Here is a 21,025-nt window from a genome sequence, read left to right as displayed (position 1 = left end):
CTGTCTCTAATTTCAGTGAGCACGGGGAGAGCGGCATAAAAAGCAGCCAGAGGGCCTCCATGGGGAGAGAGAGACAGAGAGATATGTTGGAAGCTGAAAGCTCAGTGCTTTATTGTATATGTAAGCTGTGAATATTACTTTGTATTGTGGAGACATTAAAGGTGACTGACCTGAACTGCCTTGTGAGGAGTTTCTCTTACAACATGTTATTCTGTATATCATCGCAGACGGGAGGATCTAAGCTTTGGATCTCAATAGCTAAGATATTCAACAAAACAACTAGGGTGGTGCTTCAGGATGTATTTTTCTGTTTTTGAACATTTTGCATGCTGTCAGTTTATTATAATATAAAACTATATATGTAAATAATAGTATAAAACTCACCTTGTTTTTATTAAATTAATTTGAAGTGACATTGTTGTGTTAAAGCTACCACAGTTACCAATGGTCTGAGCGCACTTGTCATTTTTTTAAGGTACAATTAATGAAAAGGTATAAAATAAATATTTGGAGTTCCAGATATGTGCTATCATGTACTTGTAAAACTATTAATGTAAAATGTAAGACATTGCCTGTGACCTTGACTGCAACTGCAGATAGAAATCCAGCAGAGAGAAAGAGATAGAGAGATGATGACAAATAGACTAAATTAAACAGGCTGTGTCCTGTCTGATGAATTGCTCTCAGTTTGAATGAAAGCAGGGGTGCAACTGTAAGATAGCACACAGGTGGAGTTCTTTCCAGTACGTTATCTCATCTGCCAGAAAAACATAATTCTCAGGGTTGCATGCTATTCAAAACTGAATTAAGAATACATTTTCAATTGCAATTAATTTTCTGAAATAGAATTGAGGTGCTACAGGATGCTGAATTGTATTTGAATTTTAAAGTAGAATATAGTGTTTAAATGGAATGGATTTTAAAACTGCTGTAAGTGTGGTTTTTAATAATAGCCTACACTTCATTTTATTTTTTTGAGTATGAATAGGTATTTTCAGAAACATTAGATTCAATTAATTTAAGGTTGATTTCCACAGATATTTAAACACTTGTTCTGTAGCACTATGAAAACAGGTGTGTCAAACTGCATCTCGATTTACCTAACAGCAAGATTTGCCTGATGCAGTCGGGGGAGGAGTTGAAAAGAGAGCAGTCAAGTCGGACATTTTGCGCTTCCCATCATCTGCTGAAACCACACTAGTCACGGAAGGTCATGCAATATTTGCTTTATTGCAGACAAAGTAGAATTCAGAAAACAAAATTATCAGAAACATTCATTTAAAAGGTTTATATGCTTATATTGTGTCCAAGAAGAACAGCTTGGTTACAGTCTTAACCTCCGTTCCCTGATGGAGGGAACGAGATGCTGTGTCGATGTAGTGACACTAGGGGTCACACTTGGGTAAAGACGTATCTACTATGGGAATAGGCCGTGCCAGCCGCTGCTTTTTCTCACTTTTTTCTCCCCACAGAGTGACATTTTTTTCCAGTTGGGGCCAAACATTTGTATTCGCATCAGGGAAGGTGTTCTTTCCCAGGAGGAAAAGACACCATGGAGACCACATCCTGCCTGAATGGGAGGTTAACTTGTGGCAAATACGACACATGGGCTTACCAGCTGCACGTGGAAGAGGCGTTGTGGCAGGTCCTACCCGGACGGGAGGAGCTCTACAAACGCGGTGACCGGTGGGAAAGTAAACTCTGCCCAAAGGAGACGCGGATCTACCGATAGGGAAACTGTACCGCAGAAAATACATCACAGGGGGTTACCACAGGTAACCAGTATATGTGGAGTGCCTACCAGATCAGGGCATCCTAGCACACATACTGGGTCTGGCTACAAATTCCTCAGCCGAATTCTCCAGCCACAGATCTAGGGAGGAAGGACATCCAGGGTCCACCGTCTCGTGAACTCGCATGGTGGAAAAAGTGCACAGAGGGGAATGACGTTGTATGCAAGTGGTACACCCGGCCAGCTGCCCCACATACTTACCTGTCCGTACCTGAAAACACACAGAAAAACCAGCTCAACCCAGAGATGATAAATTCTCGCAAATGTATTGGGTGTTGCCCAGCCCGCTGCCCTGCAGATGTCTGCTAGAGAGGCACCATTGGCTAGTGCCCAAGGGGAAGCCACACTCCTCGTGGAGTGTGCTTGTAATCCCAAAGGGGCGGGCACACCCTGGGCCTGGTATGCCAATGCGATGGCATCCACAATCCAGTGGGCAAGCCTCTGCTTGGAGACAGCAATCCCTGTCCGCCAAAGCAGACAAAGAGCTGCTCAGAGCATCTAATGGTCTGCGTGAGATCCAAGTAGATGTGCAAAGCACGCACTGAACACAGCAACAATAAGGCTTGGTCTGCCTCCTCCCAGGGTAACACTTGCAGGCTCACCACCTGATCCCTAAAAGGGGTTGTGGGAACCTTGGGCACATAGCCCGGTCGGGTCTCAAGACCACATGAGAGTAATCTGAATTGAACTCCAGGCAGGTGTCTCTGACAGAGAACGCCTGCAGCTCCCCAACCCTCTTGATAGACGTGAGCGCAGTCAGGAGGGCTGCCTTCAGTGAGACCGCCTTTAACTCAACTGACTCTAGGGGCCCTAACAGGGCTCTCCACATGCCCAGGAGGTCCACGGAGAGATCCCACGAGGGAAGGAGTCACAGCCTAGGAGGATTCAGCCTCCTGGCGCCTTTCAGGAACCTGATTATCAGTTTGTGCTTCCCCAGGGACTTACCGTCCACCACGTTGTGGTGTGCCGCTTTAGCGGCCACATACACCTTCAAGGTGGAGGGGGACAGCTGCCTCTCCTGCAGGAAGGAAAGTACTGACCCAACTGCGCATCTCTGAGGGTCTTTGCCTCGGAAAGAACACCAATTTGCAAACAAATGCCACTTCAAGGCATATAGCTGCCTCGTAGAGGGAGCCCTGGACTGAGTGATCGTGTCTACCACCGCCAGTGGTAGACCAGTTAGATATTCCAAGTCCCATCCAGGGGCCAGATATGGAGGTTTCAGAGTTCTGGGCGTGGGTGCCAATTGGCCTCAGGGGAATTCACCAGGGGAGGGGCTGTCACGAAGAGCGTGAGTTCTGAGAACCAAGTCTCGTCCTCCCTGACCTTGCACAATGTCTGTGCAAGCAGGCTCACTGGGTGGAACGCATATTTGCGCAGCCCTCCGGGGCCAGCTGTCCGCAAGTGTGTCTGTGCTGAGAGGGGCCTCGGTCAGAGAATACCAGAGCAGGCAGTGCTTCTACCTGTGATTTGTCAAATTGACTCCAAATCAGCTGGAACACCTGGGGGTGAGGCGCTCTATCAAAGAGACTGTGTCTAACTCTATCCCGAGAAAAGGGATGCTCTGAACCGTGGAGAGCTTGCTCTTTTCCCAGTTGACCCGAAGACCCAACAGGCAGAGGTGCCTGAGCACTAAGTCCCTGTGTGCACACAACAGATCTTGAGATCTCGAGAGTGGGCTAGAACCAGCCAATCATTGAGATAATTGAGGATGCGAATGCCCACTTCCCTTAAAGGGGCAAGGGCTGCCTCTGTGACTTTTGTAAAGACGTGAGGCAACAGGGATAGGCCGAAGGCTTGGAGCTTGTACTTGTATGCCTGGAAGGTGAAATGCAGAAAGGTCATGTGCCCAGGTAAAACTGAGACGTGGAAGTACGCATCCTTCAGTTCAACCTCCACGAACCAATCTTGATGCCAGACGCATGCCAAAATGCGTTTCTGCATCAGCATCTTGTACACCAGTCTGTGCAAGTCCCGGTTCAGAACTTGCAGGTTCATGATTGGTTGCAACCAACCGCCTTTCTTTGGCAAAATGAAGTAAGGGCTGTAGAAACCTTTCTTCATCTCGGCTTGAGGGACAGGCTCTATCCTATCCTTCTGCAGAAGGGTCGCAATCTTGTGTGCATGGCGGTGGCATTCTCGCCCTTCACTGAGGTAAAGTGGACACTGCTGAATCCGAGCGAGTGCCTGGTGAACTGAATCACAAAGCCGTGTCGGATGGTCCTGGACAGCCATAGTGAAGGGTTGGAGAGTGCTAGCCACGCCTCCAAGCTCCGGGCAAGGGGCACCAAAGGGAAAATCACATCTGAAGTACCTGTGGATGGGGCCTCGTAGTGGGGTTGAACAGGAGGTGCTGAGCTGTGCTGAGGGGAACCTGGAAGCACTTACCTCCCTCCTCATACCCACCAGAAGACCGGTCAGCAACGGGGGAGGAGGGGGACCGTCCTCGTGACTCGTCACAACCGCCTGGCCGTGGGGTTGAGTGTGCCATAGCCGGGTGCATGAAGACAGGGACCCGCATTCGTGTCCAGCTGTCATGATAACGACGCCAATAAACACCCGCTGTGTGAACCAGGGATTGAGGAAACCGCTCTTTTTCTTTTTTAAATGTGGGCTGCGGGCCCCTTGGGTGTTCGGCAAAAGCAAAACAAAAGGGAACACAAATCCTCCTACCGGCCCTCCACTGAGGGATGGAGTGGTCTGGATAACAGCTCCAGGATTCCAGCGGATGTCTTCCTCCCTGGGTCGACCGTCTCAGGGGCGCTTGGGGGCCTTTCTAGGGCTCTTAGTGCTGGACCATGAGCCGGGGGGCGTCGGCTTCCTGCGGGGGAATCTTTTCCGGGGCCAAGCGGTTGGTTGCAGCCGCAGGAGGATGCCCTCGGCTGAACTCAGAAGTCAGGTCCAGGCAGTAAAGTTGCCCTCCATGACTTTGTGTGTTCTTCATTCACATCTTGGAAGAATGGAACCGGAGGAGGGCGCTCCGAACCCAGGAAACAGTCGTCAAGCCACGAGGGCTCAGGGCAGGGTGGAGGGTTCCACTGCCCGGGCAAGCATGGCAGTCAGCTCCGCGTCAGCCTCAGACTGGGAGACACACTGAAGGTGGAAGCCCAGTCGAGTCCCCAGCATCCGACTGCGCCAACCTGCTCTCCGATGTTGCAATTGAGAGCTCATCCTGCTCACGAGCTCCAAAAGAGACATTCAATTCACCTTGCGGTGAGCAGCCTGTCTCATCCCAGAACTCAACTGTGGCAAATGTCCCAGTGTGCTGGGGAATGGGAGGTCCATGGGGGATTACCTGGCGGAACCACTCCAATTGGAGTCCCTGAATCGCCCCCAGCGCTAACCGACCTGGCCATGGTTGTGCTCTCACAGTGAGAACACGAACCATCCACGAAGGCTGCATCAACGTGTCTACAGCCCAGACACGAGAGGCAGCGCTCTTGGCCGTCAGAGGCAGAGAGATAGCGCCCACATCCAGGAATTACACACAGACGAAAAGACATCTTTAAAAATATGCTGTCCATCAGTGCGTGCTCTTTTAGAGGAAATATTAACTTTTTCTGCAAGAATATAGTACAAGAAGTGCCCAGGGGCGTACTCTGCATCAATCGCGCAGAGGGAGAGAAAGCCGCTGAAATGCAGCGTATTTTCGACAGCATATGCTTCTCAATGAGGTGAATGGAATGGCAGTGGAACTCGCTGCTCAAAGATCAGAGGTGTTTGGGGCTCCCAAATGCGACCCCTAATGTCACTACATTGACACAACGTCGAGTGAGTGACAGATTGGGAAAGTCCAATAAAAGACAATATTATTTTAATACCAATAAAGGATGCAGTATTTTTGTATTATTTCTAATGTTTTTTATTAATAAATATGATATTATTAATGACAAATATAATATAACATGTGTAAGGGGGTTTAGATGGGCAAGGAGGAGGCGAGAACCGGCTTGTCAATACAAATAATAATTTAATAAAAACTTAAACCAAAACACACAAACATAAACAAACATGACGGACATGCCCGTAATTCTCTCTCTCTCGAACCATCGTCACCGGCCGCCTTTATCCCTCGTGAGCCCCATCAGGCCGATTGGGGACCGGGCGTGCGACATTCCTGCCCGGCCCCGCACCCCTTCGCTCCTCAACATGATATAAACATGATGTACTGTTATAAAAAACACAGATTTCGCCAAACTGGTGTCAAAATAAACACCTTTTTAATTGCGGACTATTTATTTCTGCCATAGACTGACATTGCAGAAGTAGTTAGAGTAGTATGCAAAGCATGCCATTGTGAATGCAGCCCATGAAATATGTGTAACCGTTGTCACATTGTGAGTCTTGCCAATCGTGAACAAGCTGTGTCGTCATTCAGAGCTCATGCAGCTGCTCTGGTGAAACTGTGCCAGGCAGCTGCTCTCGAATTGCTCATGCAGTACATTGTTGACATATGACACGGTGACGCAGCGGTGGAGCCATTTCAAGTCGGACAAAATTTCGATATGCATTGCTTCAAGTACGGTGCTGATTGGTCTACACAGCGCTGCATGAAGTCGAACACACCTATTATTTCTGCTAGTTTGACCAACCCGACACAGCAACAGTGGATCAAACAATGGTTTGAGTTTGGGCGGGATGGGCGGGAGTGTTTGAGAAAGCTGTTTGAAAACAGTCAGTGTTTTTGCAATTCCATGTGGTGACACTAGTGTTGCTGCCTTCAAATCAATCTACACATCCCTAATTATGTTTTTTCTTTTAAAAACTACATGACTGTTGTTCTCTTTCATGAAATTCTGCCACAATAATTTGTTACTAATTTCCAGTTATTGTGATGAATCAATGCTGGACAAATTCCATAAGAGTAATGTGCGAACTTTGCCAAATAAAATGCAATTTCAGCACCATGAATTCAGAAAAACAACAGACTAAGGAGTGAAGTGCTGAATAGATAAATTATGACTCCGAACAGAAAAAGGATGGACACTGAATTAGAGCATAAAATTTGGCTTGAGCAGATGGGGAGTAGGAGGTGGAAATTGTCAAGCGAGCCTCAAGTCAATAGGCTGGAGCGAGTGTGTACTGAATGGTTTTTTATAGCGACCACAAGGAAGTTACCCCCAAGTGACTCTACCCTCACAAGCATCTGGCCAATTTGGTTGCTTAGGAGATCTGGCTGGAGTCACTCATCACACCCTGGATTAGATCTCATGACTCCAGAGGTGGTAGTCAGCATCTTTACACACTGAGCTACCCAGGCCCCTAATATTATATTATTAATAGGGAGGAGGCTTGCCTCTGGAAAGCTATTGAGGGAATGTGGGAATTACGGCTTCTAGATGGGGAATGCAAGCTATAACAAACATATGAATGATAGAACACAAGAAAGTAGTACTAAAAGAATAATGCTGTATATAAAGCTGTATTCAATAGCGAACAGGGGCTTGTTAGGGCTTGAGTTTGTGCATTGACTCAGGAACTGAACCATAGAGGAAAGAGGACAGAAATCAGAATTAGGTTGTGATACATTAACAGAAACATCTTTCCTTTCCTTGTCTGACTTTGAGTGTTAAAGGAGAAAAGAGAAGTAGTTGGGGTTTAATGAGAAATTAGCTAATATGAGGCTTAGGTAGTGGTTAAAAGCTTTAATGTGCACATTGAATTCTCCACACCTAATGTAGAAAGCTGAGAGAAAAATTGCTTCTAGGACTGCATTAGTATATGAACTAAAGAAACCTGCCCTTAGTTGCAACACCATATTGTGGATAATGGGAAGGGTAAAAGATAGATGTTTGTCATTGATGTAAGGACTTTTAAAGGCCATTTAAAATGAGGCTGTTTGAGGGTTTTTTTAGGAGACTCTACGCATCAGGAAAGTAGGCATCTTTGGTAGAATTGGATCCCTGACACAAGTGCTTTGATGGATGAAGGCTATAATTTCATAGACTTGAAACAGTGGACAATGAAGACACATACTATAGATACTGTATGTTGACTGGTATGGTGGAAACGAGGGTTGCCATAAGTCCTCTTTTTCCTGGACATGTCCTCTTTTCGGACCGGGATTTCTAAATTTGCCAAAATGTCCGGGATTTGGCTTTAGTTGCATTATGAAGTGCATCTGGTCTAAAACTTCATTGTGTGTGCGTGCATATTTGCATTGCTTTAACCCTTCTTTGTAAGTCCCACCTTCTCGCACACCAATTGATCGATTATAAGAGGCTTGTAGCAACTATTGGCCAAATTCCAGACTGTCAATCTCTCTGTGAGCGCATGAAGTGCTGTTGTGTTCATCACCAAATAGTTGCTTGACAGTAGCAGCAAATGACAGCTGAGTGGAAACAATGCCCAAATGAAAAACAAATATACAGAAGATTTGCACAAAAAAATCCCATGCTTTCGTCCATGTCGGGATCCATGGGAAGCAGAATGTATGTCATGTGTAGTGTTATGTGGTATTTCTCAAAAACCTGTAATGGCCAAACGGGGACATAAATGTGGCTAATTTGGATGAAGCTTTATCAAGGGGAATTTCCCAGAACCCATATTTAGCATCCAGAATGGTAAACACTTTAGCACCAGGCATATTTGCAATGATCTGTTCAATTATTTTTAGGGGATGCCTTGGTCTGAGGAGGGCTTTGTTAAGATGAACAGGATCTATGCAAATCCTCAATAAAACATCTTTGTTTTTTGGCTGCAACCATGGCTGACACCTACTCTGTTGCCTCAGTTACTGGTGTTATCACACCCAGCTTAGTCATGTGATCCAGTTCTGCTTTGACTTTTTCTTTCATGGCTATTGGTATTTTTCGGGGTAAACAGACTGCAGGGGTCACTGTGTTATCCAGTCTCATATGATATACAACTGGCAAGCTGCCAATGACATCACAATCAAAAACATTTCTGTATTCACGTAGCTCTGGTGCTTCATGATGCAGCATGTGTACATCAGGTCCCAGTTGGATGTGTCCAGTAGTGATGCTATCCTGTAGACCGAGCAGGGGTTTTACATTCCAGTGCACTACATGGAATTTAAATTCCCCACGGATGCATTGCAACACTGCCGTTCCCTCAGTGTCAATTGTTTCTCTGCCATAAGCCACAAGATTGACTTTCTCTGCTCTGTTGATAGGGATGGTGTGATTCAAACTATTCAGCGTTCGTTTGGAAATCACATTACATTTGGCACCCGTATCAACTTTTACTTTCAGTTTGCCATTTCCATTTCTCAATTTTAGAGTTGTGAAAATCTCACCCTTCTGACCGATGAGCTCAACAGGGTCACAGAACAAAGTGTTCTGCATTGTTGTTATCAGGATGTGCATCCAGCTCATTTATTCTATCCCTTTGCTGGTTGCATGTTTTAGCACCTACTGGCTGTGCTGGTGCTAACCTGCAGCATCTCGTGAAGTGGTTTATTTTACCACAGTTGTTGCAGCGTTTGTTGTATGCACTTACTTTTTTCTGAAGAATGTTGGACATTACAGTTTGAGCAACGTGTTTTCTTCTGTGTCTTTTCTCAGCTCTCTCATACTTCTCTCTGATTGAATGGCCATTCAAAATAATAGTAATAGTAAATGAAGGTACACTCATGGCATCAAACATTTTATTTTAGCACATGGACATTCAAAAGAATGTTGGAAATGTTTATGTATATATGTAAAGTGTGAAGTGTCTTTTTCACTGTATTAAAGTTTGCATTCATAGTAACACTGTTTTGAACCCTATTATTCCACCCCTTAATTCCTGGAAATTAAATCGAGGTGATTTTTTTATTGTCTAAACCTGGTAAGTACTGCTCACATTGTGAAATTACCCAGTACACAAGAGCAAGTTAGATGTCTGATGACTGGGAACAGAGGGGCCTCCAGGGCAGGAGCCTCAGGGAATGGAGGTGGCAGGCACCTCCAAGGAAGCTGCAGCGATTAGGTGGAGTGCCTCCAGGGGGGCTACAGTGGGAAGGGTGGGCAATTCCAGGCAAGCTTCAGCAAGGGCAGGTGGCTCTAGGGGTCCTGCAACAAGGGCAGGTGACTCTAAGGGACCTGCAGCGGCGAGGGCAGGCGCATCCAGGGGAGCTGTTGCAAGGGCGGGCACCTCGAGGGGAGCTGCAGTGGCATGGGTATTTTAATTATTTAAAGTCAATTAGAAAAAATAATGAGCTGTGTTTGGGGGAGTGGCCAAAGGCTCTTGCACCCAAATGTTTAATTATGTAAGCCGGGGTAAAATTTGGGGGTATGTAGTTGTGTTTAGTAATTAATAAGGGTTGTAGTTGTGTTCGCAGTTCCATTTTGTACAAAGTATGTGTTAAATGTAGAAGAATAGTCAATATACTGTAGCTTTATTTGTATCTGAGAGAGGAAAACTTGAGTCAATGGAAAATCTTTCAAGATAACTAATAGCTGTGGCTAACTGGACAGTGAACTGACATTGCAGAAAACTGAGTTAACTTAAAAAGTAAAAACAACAAATGTTCAACTCGTATGTGAAATGTTGATAAATCAATTTTGTGCAAAAATGATTTTTTTTGCATTGTGGCCTCATCTTTCAAACATTACACAATTTTGAAGTAAAATTATAGAGCTATATATATTAATTTAATTTAAATTTAAATGAATTTTAATTGAATTTGAATATTGTAGCTCAGATAATTTTGCCTTACAAGCATTTAATGAGAACTTGTAAGGATGCGATGAAAGTGAATGGTGACTGAGACTAGCATACTACCTATTTGTGTGATTGTTTATGTGTACATTCCACAGAAGAGGGTTTGAGGACGAGTACATTTTTGGGTAAATAATCACTTCAAGCATACAGTCGGATTGTCAACTATAAGGCTGCAGGTACCACTGGATGTCTGAAGATGTCCCTGCTCAGCCTTTCTTTCAAAGTAAGATTAGCCGTGAGGCCAGGTCAGTCCTTTCTATTTATAGACCCCAGTGCCACAGCCAGCTCTGTCATGAGAGGCTCTGATGACACACTGCATCATTAATCAATTCAAATAAAAACTCAGGAAAGTAATGTTAATCAATCTAATGTGTTTACACTTTTAAAATAACATAATTCTTAAATCTGATTTTGAATGGTCATATGTGGTGAAACAACACTGATGTGCTGCTATACTATCATACTGCATGTGCTGCATGCACAACACATTGTGTGCTATGTAACTGTTTCAGTGATATTACAGTGTTCAAACTGATCTGTACTATTTTGTGAAATTCTTAAGAAATATATGTATCATGTTATCCAAGAAATCCAACATTATTAATTATGCGCAAGTTATTTCTACTAAATTCCATCTGTTCTATTTATTCTGCATATTACCACTGCACTCTTCATTTGGCACACTGTGTATATTGTAGTGAATTGTATTGTATTGTACTGTGTGTTTTATATGTAGTATATTGAATAATGTATGCATTCAGTATATTATGTATGCAATTTTATATCATGAAGATCTAATGAATAGGACATGTTAAAGGAATAGTTCACCCAAGAATGAAAATGATCTCATCATTTACTCACCCTTATGCCATAGAAGATCTGTAGGACTTTCTTTCTTCTGCAGAACACAATTAAGATTTTTTAGAAGAATTTCTCTGCTCTTTTGGTCCATACAGTATAGGTCATGGGTGCCAACATTTTGAAGCTCCAAAAATCATATAAGTCACCATAAAAGTAATCGATATGACTCCAGTGGTTAAATCCATGTCTTCAGAAGTGATATGATAGGTATTGTAAGAAACAGATCAATATTTAACTCAATATGTACTAGACATTCTCCTCCCTGCTAAGTGAATCTCCACTTTAACCTTAACTTTCGCCTTTATATTCTTCTTCTTGAGTTTTTGGTGATCATATTGCCCCCTACTGAGCAGGGAGAATAATTTGTAACATAAATAGACTTAAAATATGTATGTTTCTCACCCACAAATATCATGTCACTTCTGAAGATATGGATTTAACTATTGGAGTCGTATGGATTACTTTATGTTACTATTATGCTACCTTTACGTGCTTTTTGGAGCGTAAAAATTTTGCTATCCCTTACTATCCCTTTAACTGTTCAGTTCAGTCGAAAGCATTTGTGGCACATATTTCCACTTGTCCCTTCTTTTCTTTTAAAGAACTGAGTTTACTCATTCAATAGGAAGATTTTCAGTGAATTATGACTTAAGTGTTGTCCTTTTCTTCACACAGAACTAATACATTTCAAATATAGCCAAATGTGTGTGTGTGTGTGTGTGTGTGTGTGTGTGTGTGTGTGTGTGTGTGTGTGTGTGTGTGTGTGTGAGCGTGTATTTATCACTTTGTGGGGACCAAATGTCCCCATAAGGATAGTAAAACCCGAAATTTTTGACCTTGTGGGGACATTTTGTCGATCCCCATGAGGAAAACAGCTTATAAATCATACTAAATTATGTTTTTTGAAAATGTAAAAATGCAGAATGTTTTCTGTGAGGGTTAGGTTTAGGGGTAGGGTTAGGGTTAGGGGATAGAATATAAAGTTTGTACAGTATAAAAACCATTATGTCTATGGAAAGTCCCCATAAAACATGGAAACAGAACATGTGTGTGTGTGTGTGTGTGTGTGTGTGTGTGTGTGTGTGTGTGTGTGTGTGTGTGTGTGTGTGTGTGTGTGTGTGTGTGTGTGTATGTATTTTTGTCATTTTTGAAACTTGAAATCTGTTGTCCCAATTCACATTCATTGTATGGACAAGAACAGCGTGAACATTTATTGAAATTGTTAGTTTTGTGTTTGTGTCTGGTCTAAACCGTTTTAAGTTGGTTTAGCTGATCTCGACCTGCTGGTGTTGCAGCCTGACCAATTTACAAATGTCCATAACCCCTCTAAAATCATCCAAACAGACTAGCCTAACCACACTGGGAAACCAGCTAACCACCTTAGGCTGGTTTAATCTGGGCTTTTCCATACCGGTTTGGATTGACATGAGAGGGTGACTAAGTGATGACAGTATTTTCACATTTCACATCAGTGATTGTGAATTTGCTGGTGAACTATTTCTTTAAGGAGCTCGATCATTTTGGGAGGGTTCTCAGCGCAAGTTCAACAGTATAGTGTAGAGTATGACTGAAGGTGGTGCTGAGGAGGACAGCTCCCGTCATCTCTGCCATGTCACAACCGAACTGAGCCCGGTGTGTGAGGAGGCGGACCGGTCAGCGTCGCCGAAACTGTGTGTTTTGTTCTGTCATGGCCTTACCCCCCTCATAACTAAGCATTATGGATTAGTGGAGGGGAGGCGACTGTAAATCCCTAGTGTTGAGCGCTGATCTGGATTTATACGCGGGACAGAGATAAATTGTATTTTAAGGGTAGCAGTCGAACCGGCACAATGGATACGAACATGCGGAAATTTACGGTGAGAAGATGGTTTTCCGTGTACCTGCGCAGAAAGTCGCGGTCCAAAAGCTCGAGTTTATGCAAACTAGAGGTGGGTGTCACTTTATTCTTTCTTATGCTATCATGTCAGTCATTTTTTGGCATAAAGCTGTGTTGTGCTTGTGAACAATGTGGTAACCTCAAGTTGTGGTGGATACAAGGGCGTAGAATATGTGGGGAATGCGGGAAACATGTCCCCTCACTTTCAATAAAACCCAAGTTCCTCCCGCATTTTTTTCACAGGCAAATGTGTTTGTGTTGTGTCTTTCATACAGCCAATGTCTATATGTGTAAATGCAAACGTTAAAATTCACTGGTACATTCAAATGAAATCGATTGAGAGCCCTAAAATTATATATCTTATATATTTACGTTCATCTTGCGCTAATCATTCCGTCCCCCTCACATTTGCAATGGATGGGTAGGTATTTTAGTGCAACACTGTAGCCTACTGTATTCTTTTAGTCATTTTTATTTTATGTAATAGTTTACCACAAACACTGATTTTCGTATGGACAAAAAAGTCTTAACAATTGTCAAAACAAAAAATTACTCTTTTTTTTTTTTTTTTTTTTTATCCTATTACTCTTTACTCTTATTATCATCATTTTTACTAATGAGAAGTAGCCTAAATATGATTTTAAAACACAGGGTTTTTTATGATTATCATTAGAGACAGTTACACCAACATCAGCTGTAGCTGTGAACAGCATGTCCTCAACTCTCAAATGTCTGCCGGCAATGATAATCAAACCTGGCATAACTGTCCCACAGTATTAATACGGTAACACTTTACAATAAGGTTCCATTTGTTAACATTAGTTAAGAACATTAGTTAACAAGAACAATGAACAATACATTTACAGCATTTATTAATCTTGGTTAATGTTAATTTCAACATATAGTAATGCAATTTTAAAATCAAAAGTTGTATATGAAAAACATTTGTCAATGCACTATGAGCTTACATGAACTAACAATAAACAATTGTATTTTTATTTAATTAACATTAACAAAGATTGATAAATGCTGGAAAAAATATTGTACATAGTTAGTTCATGATACCCAATGCATTAAATATTGTTTAAAAAATGAAATCTTATTATAATTAATAGTTAAAGCTTCAAAAGAGTTGCATTTCTGTGAAGCACCTGTGTCAGCTGTCCTGTATATGATGAAATTGACTTTTATTTCTGATGTCTGTAAGTACAGTGCAGTTGTATTAAAGTGTATGTGAACAATTGAAATATAGCATTTCCATGAACTGTATTTTATTCTAAATCAAGATTTTAGATACAAATTGACCTTTGCAGGGAAAGTGTATTTTTGGTGCTGTAACTGGCCACCATTTTCTTTCAAGTTTTGCACCATTTCTTAACACCTTCACTTGTTCGGTTCCTTGGTTCCAAAGACATTTTCACAAATTGTATTATTATTGTTGTTGTTATTATTATTATTATAAATAATTTACAAAAGGGAAGTACAAATATTTCATGTACCTGTAGTCGTTCAATTAAAGTAATATGAGGTCATAAAAAATACATATATTAAATAATTATAGCATGTCATATCAGGACACTGTATTTTAATGTATTTTATTACAAAATATTCAAATATTTGCAAATATATTAGTAGTTTGAGAGAGACCGACTCACTGCAGAGCTCTTTTGGTGCACTTTTTTTGGCTTTGATTCTCTGATTGGTGGAGCATTTTTCTTCAGGATTCTCAGGTAGTGTAGATCGTCACCAGCAATTTCACTATTAAATTAAATTTATAAAAATTAAGTTGAAATTATGCAGATTTAGATCTCAAGGTATGTCTGTCTTCAAAGGTTTAGAAGTTATCATTGAAAGTAAATGTGCTTTTGGAAAAATCTATGGGATTTTTACTTCTGGAACCAGACTATGCGCTCTATTGCTTAAAACAAGTCTTGCCAGGTTGGTGTAATAATCTCTTTGAAAATGAACTTGAGTGAGTAAAGCTCATTATTGAGTCAGTAAGCATTTCTGTGCCTACAAGCAATGTTATGTAGCTATAATGCTGACACTTTTGATGAATTTCTGATGTACAAACAGGCCTTGTACAGTACGGTTTGATGGGAAAGATTAAAGCTGTGTGCATCATTGAGCCAGACAAAACTATTTCCCTAGAAATAGCCTTTTAAAATGACACTACATGCATGATGGTTCCACTGCCAAAACAGGGTTGAAATAATGGAAATCTATATACTGCTTATATTTATTGATTGACAAAGTACTGCATGTACTTTACAACTCAGTGACTTGCTTGCATGCACATACTTTTTTAAATGAAGTTTCATAGTCTGGAATGCCTTTATTCCAAAAAAGATGTGTACAGCTTGTCACAGCTATTGAAACATTTCTGAATACATACCGAATAAACTACCACATGCACATTCTTTTCCTGCTGTTCTGTTGGGAAATTCTGGAGATACTTTTCACTCATTCCATTTATTACAGTTATTTTTATTTTTGCAGAGTAATTTAATCAACTAAATAATTCACATTAATCCTTGACAACAGCACACAGGAGCGCAATGAATTGCAAAATGAAGGTCATGTGACTCACTAATCTGAATATTTATTTATGTAAATTTTTGTTTCATGTTCATAAAAAGAATCGGTCTCCCCCTCACTCCAAAAAAGTATTTCTTCGATAGCTTGACTTTTGGCAACTGCCTCGTTTCTAAGTGCTAATTATTTACTTTCATTTGGACATGAATGGATATAAATGAACAGTGAATTTTCCAATTATGGTGTTTACATGACACACAATTCAGATTAAAACAGGCATGCTGTTTTATTATTATTTCTACAAACCATAATATTGGCTTGATTGGATTATGGCAATTTATAAGGCTATTTATAACCCCATTTATTATGGTTTATGAAGAGTTAACTCTAAATTACAGACACCATGGGTCCATTTGAAAAGTAGAAATACTGTAGGTGTCCTCTGATATTACTTATCTGTCTGCTTCTAGTTATTATGCACAGGTTATAAGACATTCCACTGTGTGCAAAATAATTTTCCACCACTTTAATAATTGCACGTCTTGACTCTAGATTTGAAATGTCAGCAATTCTGAGCATTATTAGTTTAGATGCTGATTCTCTGTGTTTTTAGAAGGTCTTGGTAACCTTTACTGCAGATATACTGTAGACTGTTTACGGTCTGAGCCACAGGGATCTGATTTTATGTGAACACCAGTGATACATTTAGTCAGCATACAACATGACTTGGAAATTAAATGGCTGATGTAAATTAGTTAGCGCTAACACAGGCACATCATTAATAGCTTTGAACCCATCAGGTTTCACAAAAGCAATCAAGTGGCAGTTGAATGGTAAGATTACTTATTTTGGTTGGCAAAATGTTGTGCTTTTAATCACAGCAAGAAGAAAAGGTCAGTTTATGTCAGTCTGTAATGTCATTACAAACATCAAGCCATGCAAAGTTTACATGCAATACCTCAACAAGTAATTTTACAATGTGTGGTCCAGTTTGAAAGTAAGATCGAAACAGATTTGTAGACTGTTGCTTTCACAGTCATTTTCAAAAACAGATATTGAAATCCGCTCTAATGATATCTGGAAATAATAGTATGAGATGGTGAAATCACGAGTTGGCTTTTACTTTTACTCCCATGAAAAAAAAAACCCTAACCCAAATGTAAACCTAAGCAGATTTCTTACAGATTAATGACATACAGTACATAAGTCATTTGTATTGCATAAATAAATGTGGAGTAAATAACCAAATTGTTCACAAACGTTTCATTTGTTAGAATGAAGTGTTGGATAGGAGGCTTGATAAAATGTGATGCCTGTTTTGTATCGATTAAAAATTCAGTTTTTTAATTGGTTGGTCTAAAAGTCGTACTATATCTTACGATTTTGCCATCTCATACAAATTATTACAAGTTGTGATGAGACTTAAATTTGTCTTTTACTGTTAAATGTTCTTGTGTAGCCACCAACAAACCAATATTTTTAATGTGAGATTGACCTCAAGGTCAGAGATTGACCAAAAGTCAGAACTTGACCAGCCTAATCTCATGAAAATTACATGACTGTGTCAACATTTTTGATAAATGATATTACTTGGTTCTTTTCACATATTGCTGCAGTTTTGAGGTGTCCACTAAGAGGCACTAAAAGCGAGTGCAGTTGTCTTAATCAGACAAGATTTTTAAGGTGAAATTTAGATGGATGTTTTAATGAGTAAAACCGACCTCCCTAACCTAAAACTTTAACTTAAACCTAACCAATAGTGCCCTATAAGCAAATGAGAGGCGCACAAAGCATACATCCTTAACCAACATCTAAACCTAACCGATAGTGCTCTAAAAGCAAATGTGAAATGAAAAGCACATTTTCTGAAGCAACCACAACATTTCGTGTCACTTCAATGACACTTTCGTCTCACGTGTCAGCTTGCGGGCTTGGCAGAGCTTGAGCCTCGTCCTCCGAGTCCAAAGTCCAACACTCTATCAAATGAGCTACTGTGCAAGCTAATCACATTGGAATAAGTGTGTAAATGTAGGTGAGTCTGTAATACAAGCGTTAAAATGTATATTTTTTCAAATGATGCGTTACAGTAAAAGTGTTTTGATATAATAACATAGCATTGTGTGAGTAATAGAGCAAAAACGTTTGGTTACGTATGTAACCTCCGTTCCCCGAGGGAGGGAACGACACGTTGTGTTGAAGAAGCGACACTAGGGGTCTCTCTTGAGCGCCGATATTCACCTCTGCTCTATTGAAAAGGGCCAATGGGAGTTGGCAGTCAGTATTTGCATACCCCGCCCCTGGACATACGGGTATTTAAGCGGGGCAAATACGGGAGTTCATTCAGGATTTTTCTGAGGAGCCGGAAATGGTCCGGCCACAACAGTGGCTCGGTTCAGCGACATGGCGGAGGAAAGACACAACGTGTCGTTCCCTCCCTCGGGGAACGGAGGTTACATACGTAACCAAACATTCCCCTTCTGTCGCTCTCTCCACGTTGTGTCGGAGAAGCGACACTAGGGGACCCATTCCAATCTTGCCATGCGCTGAACCGTGTACGTGAACCGCCGATACAGAGGCGGGCAGGGATTTCATCCAGTGCCGCGCATCGTCTGTACCTGGCTGCATGTACCCTTCCCCAATTCCCCATAAGAACATCGGAATCCTTCTAGTTACCCTGGGAGGGGAACAAGGCGATGTTTGCCAACATGGGAACGGGCCAGCCTGGCTGGGCCTCTTTTCTCTCTATGTTTCTCGCATAGAGCAATCACGGCCGGGGCCCTTACACGCATATAGGGAAGGGGGTCTTACCCAGACCCTGCGGAGACCACACCTGCCCTTTTTCTTGGGGAGGAAAAGTGGTAGACACGTCACACAGCCGTCTTAGGGCTCATGTGGAAAGTATGGTGCGGTGGTAGATCCAGCCTCGAAAGGGGGAGTTGCTACAGCACGGCGACCGGGGCAGCTTTAACTGCCTAAGGGAGACATGGGGGTCCGCTCATAAGGGGACAGAACCGTGGAATTACACACAGGGGGAGTCCGAACCGGAGGCCTTCTTATTTTACCTGTGGAGCCCCTATACCAGTACGGGGTGGCCATCAGGGTACCCGCAGTGGCTTGGGTCGGCGAGTTCCTCCGCTGAACCGCAGACCCGGAGGGCTGGGGAGGAATCGACCAGGGTCCCAACTCGGAGTGGGGCGCCCTGGGAAGAAGGCGCACTACTTTACCTTGACGTCAGGAAAAGGGCGCTGGGCGCAAGCGATCCACCCGGCCGGTCGGTCTACGTGTTTCCGAGTTCTACGGGCTCGGACCTGAGAAAACACGAGACGCAACCGACTCAACGCGGAGGTTGTAAAACCTCGCGAAGGTGTTGGGTGTTGCCCAACCCGCGGCTCTACAGATGTCTGCTAGGGAGGTGCCCTGGCCAGTGCCCACGAGGATGCAACACCCCTTGTTGAGTGAGCTCGGACCCGCAAGGGTAGGGGCACGGCCTGGGTGTGATAAGCCAGTGTGATGGCGTCGACAACCCAGTGGGCGAGCCTCTGTTTGGAGACGGCATTCCCTTTCTGCCGTCCCCCAAAGCAGACAAAGAGCTGCTCAGAGTGTCTGGTGCTCTGTGTGCGGTCCAGGTAAATGCGCAGGGCACGCACTGGACACAGCAACGAAAGGGCTGGGTCTGCCTCCTCCCGGGGCAGCGCTTGCAGGTTCACTACCTGATCTCGGAATGGTGTGGTAGGAACCTTGGGCACATAGCCCGGTCACGGTCTTAGGATCACAGACGTATCTGCCGGACCGAACTCCAGGCAAGTGTCGCTGACAGAGAACGCTTGCAGGTCCCCGACCCTCTTGATGGAGGTGAGCGCGATCAGCAGGGCCGTCTTAAGAGAGAGGGCCCTGAGTCCAATTGATTCAAGCGGCTCGAAGGGAGGTCTCTGGAGTCCTGCCAAGACTACCGAGAGATCCCAGGAGGGAACTAGGCCTGGCCGGGAGGGATTCAACCTCCGGGCGCCTCTCAGGAACCTGAGGATCAGGTCGTGCTTGCCCAAAGACTTGCCATCTACAGGATCGTGGTGGGCGGCAATGGCGGCAACATACACCTTGAGGGTGGACGGGGACAGCCTCCTGTCCAGCCTCTCCTGTAGGAACAGGAGCACTGACTTGATAGCGCATCTCTGCGGGTCTTCAGTTCGGGAAGAACACTAATCTGCAAACAAGCGCCACTTTAGGGCGTGAAGGTGCCTGGTAGAAGGGGCTCTGGCTTGGTTGATTGTATTCACAACGGTCGCCGGTAAGCCGGCTAGCTCTTCCGCGTCCCGTCCAGGGACCAGACGTGGAGGTTCCAGAGGTCTGGGCGCGGGTGCCAGAGCGTGCCCCGTCCCTGAGAGAGGAGGTCCTTTCTCAGGGGAATTCGCCAGGGAGGAGCTGTCGCGAGAAGCCTGAGTTCCGAGAACCAAGTCCGAGTGGGCCAGTAGGGGGCCACTAACGTGACTTGCTCCTCGTCCTCCCTGACCTTGCACAGCACTGGTGCAAGAAGGCTCACTGGGGGAAATGCGTACTTGCGCAGCCCCGAGGGCCAGCTGTGTGCCAGCGCGTCTGTCCCGAGGGGAGCCTCTGTTAGGGCGTACCAGAGCGGGCAGTTGGAGGTTTTCCTGGGAGGCAAACAGGTCTACCTGGGCCTTGCCGAACCGTTCCCAAATCAGCTGGACCGACTGGGGGTGAAGCCTCCACTCCCCGCCGGGCAGGCGTTGTTGTGATAGCACGTTCGCTACGATGTTGAGCTTGCCGGGGATGTGAGTGGTGCGCAGCGACTTGAGTCGCTGCTGGCTCCATAGGAGGAGACGGCAGGCGAGTTGTGACATGTGGTGGGAGCGTACGCCGCCTTGGCGATTTATGTACGCCCGCACTGTGGTGCTGTCCGATCTCACGAGGACATGTTTGTCCCGAACTAACGGGAGGAACTTCCTGAGAGAAAGAAGGACGGTCAACAACTCCAGGCAATTGATGTGCCAACGCAGCGGGGCCCCTTTCCAACGGCCCGCTGCTGCGTGCCCGCTGCACACGGCACCCCACCCGGACCGGGAGGCGTCGGTTGTGACCAGGACGCGTCGGGACACCTGCTGCAGGGGCACTCCTGCCCGTAGAAAGCAGAGGTCTGTCCAGGGTCGGAGTGTTTTGAGGCAGGCGGGGGTGATCCTTACCCGATGCGTGCCGTGGTGCCATGCTTGTCTCGGGACTCGAGTCTGGAGCCAGTGCTGGAGTGGTCTCACATGCATCAACCCCAGGGGCGCGACTGCCGC

At 43.9% G+C, this 21,025-nt stretch overlaps 1 protein-coding gene across 1 annotated transcript in view; it reads left to right on the top strand.

The window, feature by feature from the left end:
- The first annotated feature begins 12,810 nt into the window (after positions 1-12,810).
- The window catches only part of LOC127661064 (ribosomal protein S6 kinase alpha-2), a 96,449-nt gene continuing 88,234 nt past the window's right edge, over positions 12,811-21,025 (top strand). The window contains exon 1 of the mRNA XM_052151621.1: positions 12,811-13,248. Within this exon, the coding sequence (XP_052007581.1) occupies positions 13,150-13,248 (99 nt within the window). The 5' untranslated portion in view covers positions 12,811-13,149. The remainder of the gene's footprint in view (positions 13,249-21,025) is intronic.

Source organism: Xyrauchen texanus, chromosome 20 (assembly GCF_025860055.1).
Source record: "Xyrauchen texanus isolate HMW12.3.18 chromosome 20, RBS_HiC_50CHRs, whole genome shotgun sequence".
Classification (NCBI taxonomy): Eukaryota; Metazoa; Chordata; class Actinopteri; order Cypriniformes; family Catostomidae; genus Xyrauchen; species Xyrauchen texanus.
Note: the sequence above shows the minus strand (reverse complement) of the source record. Positions and strands in the feature narration are given on the sequence as shown.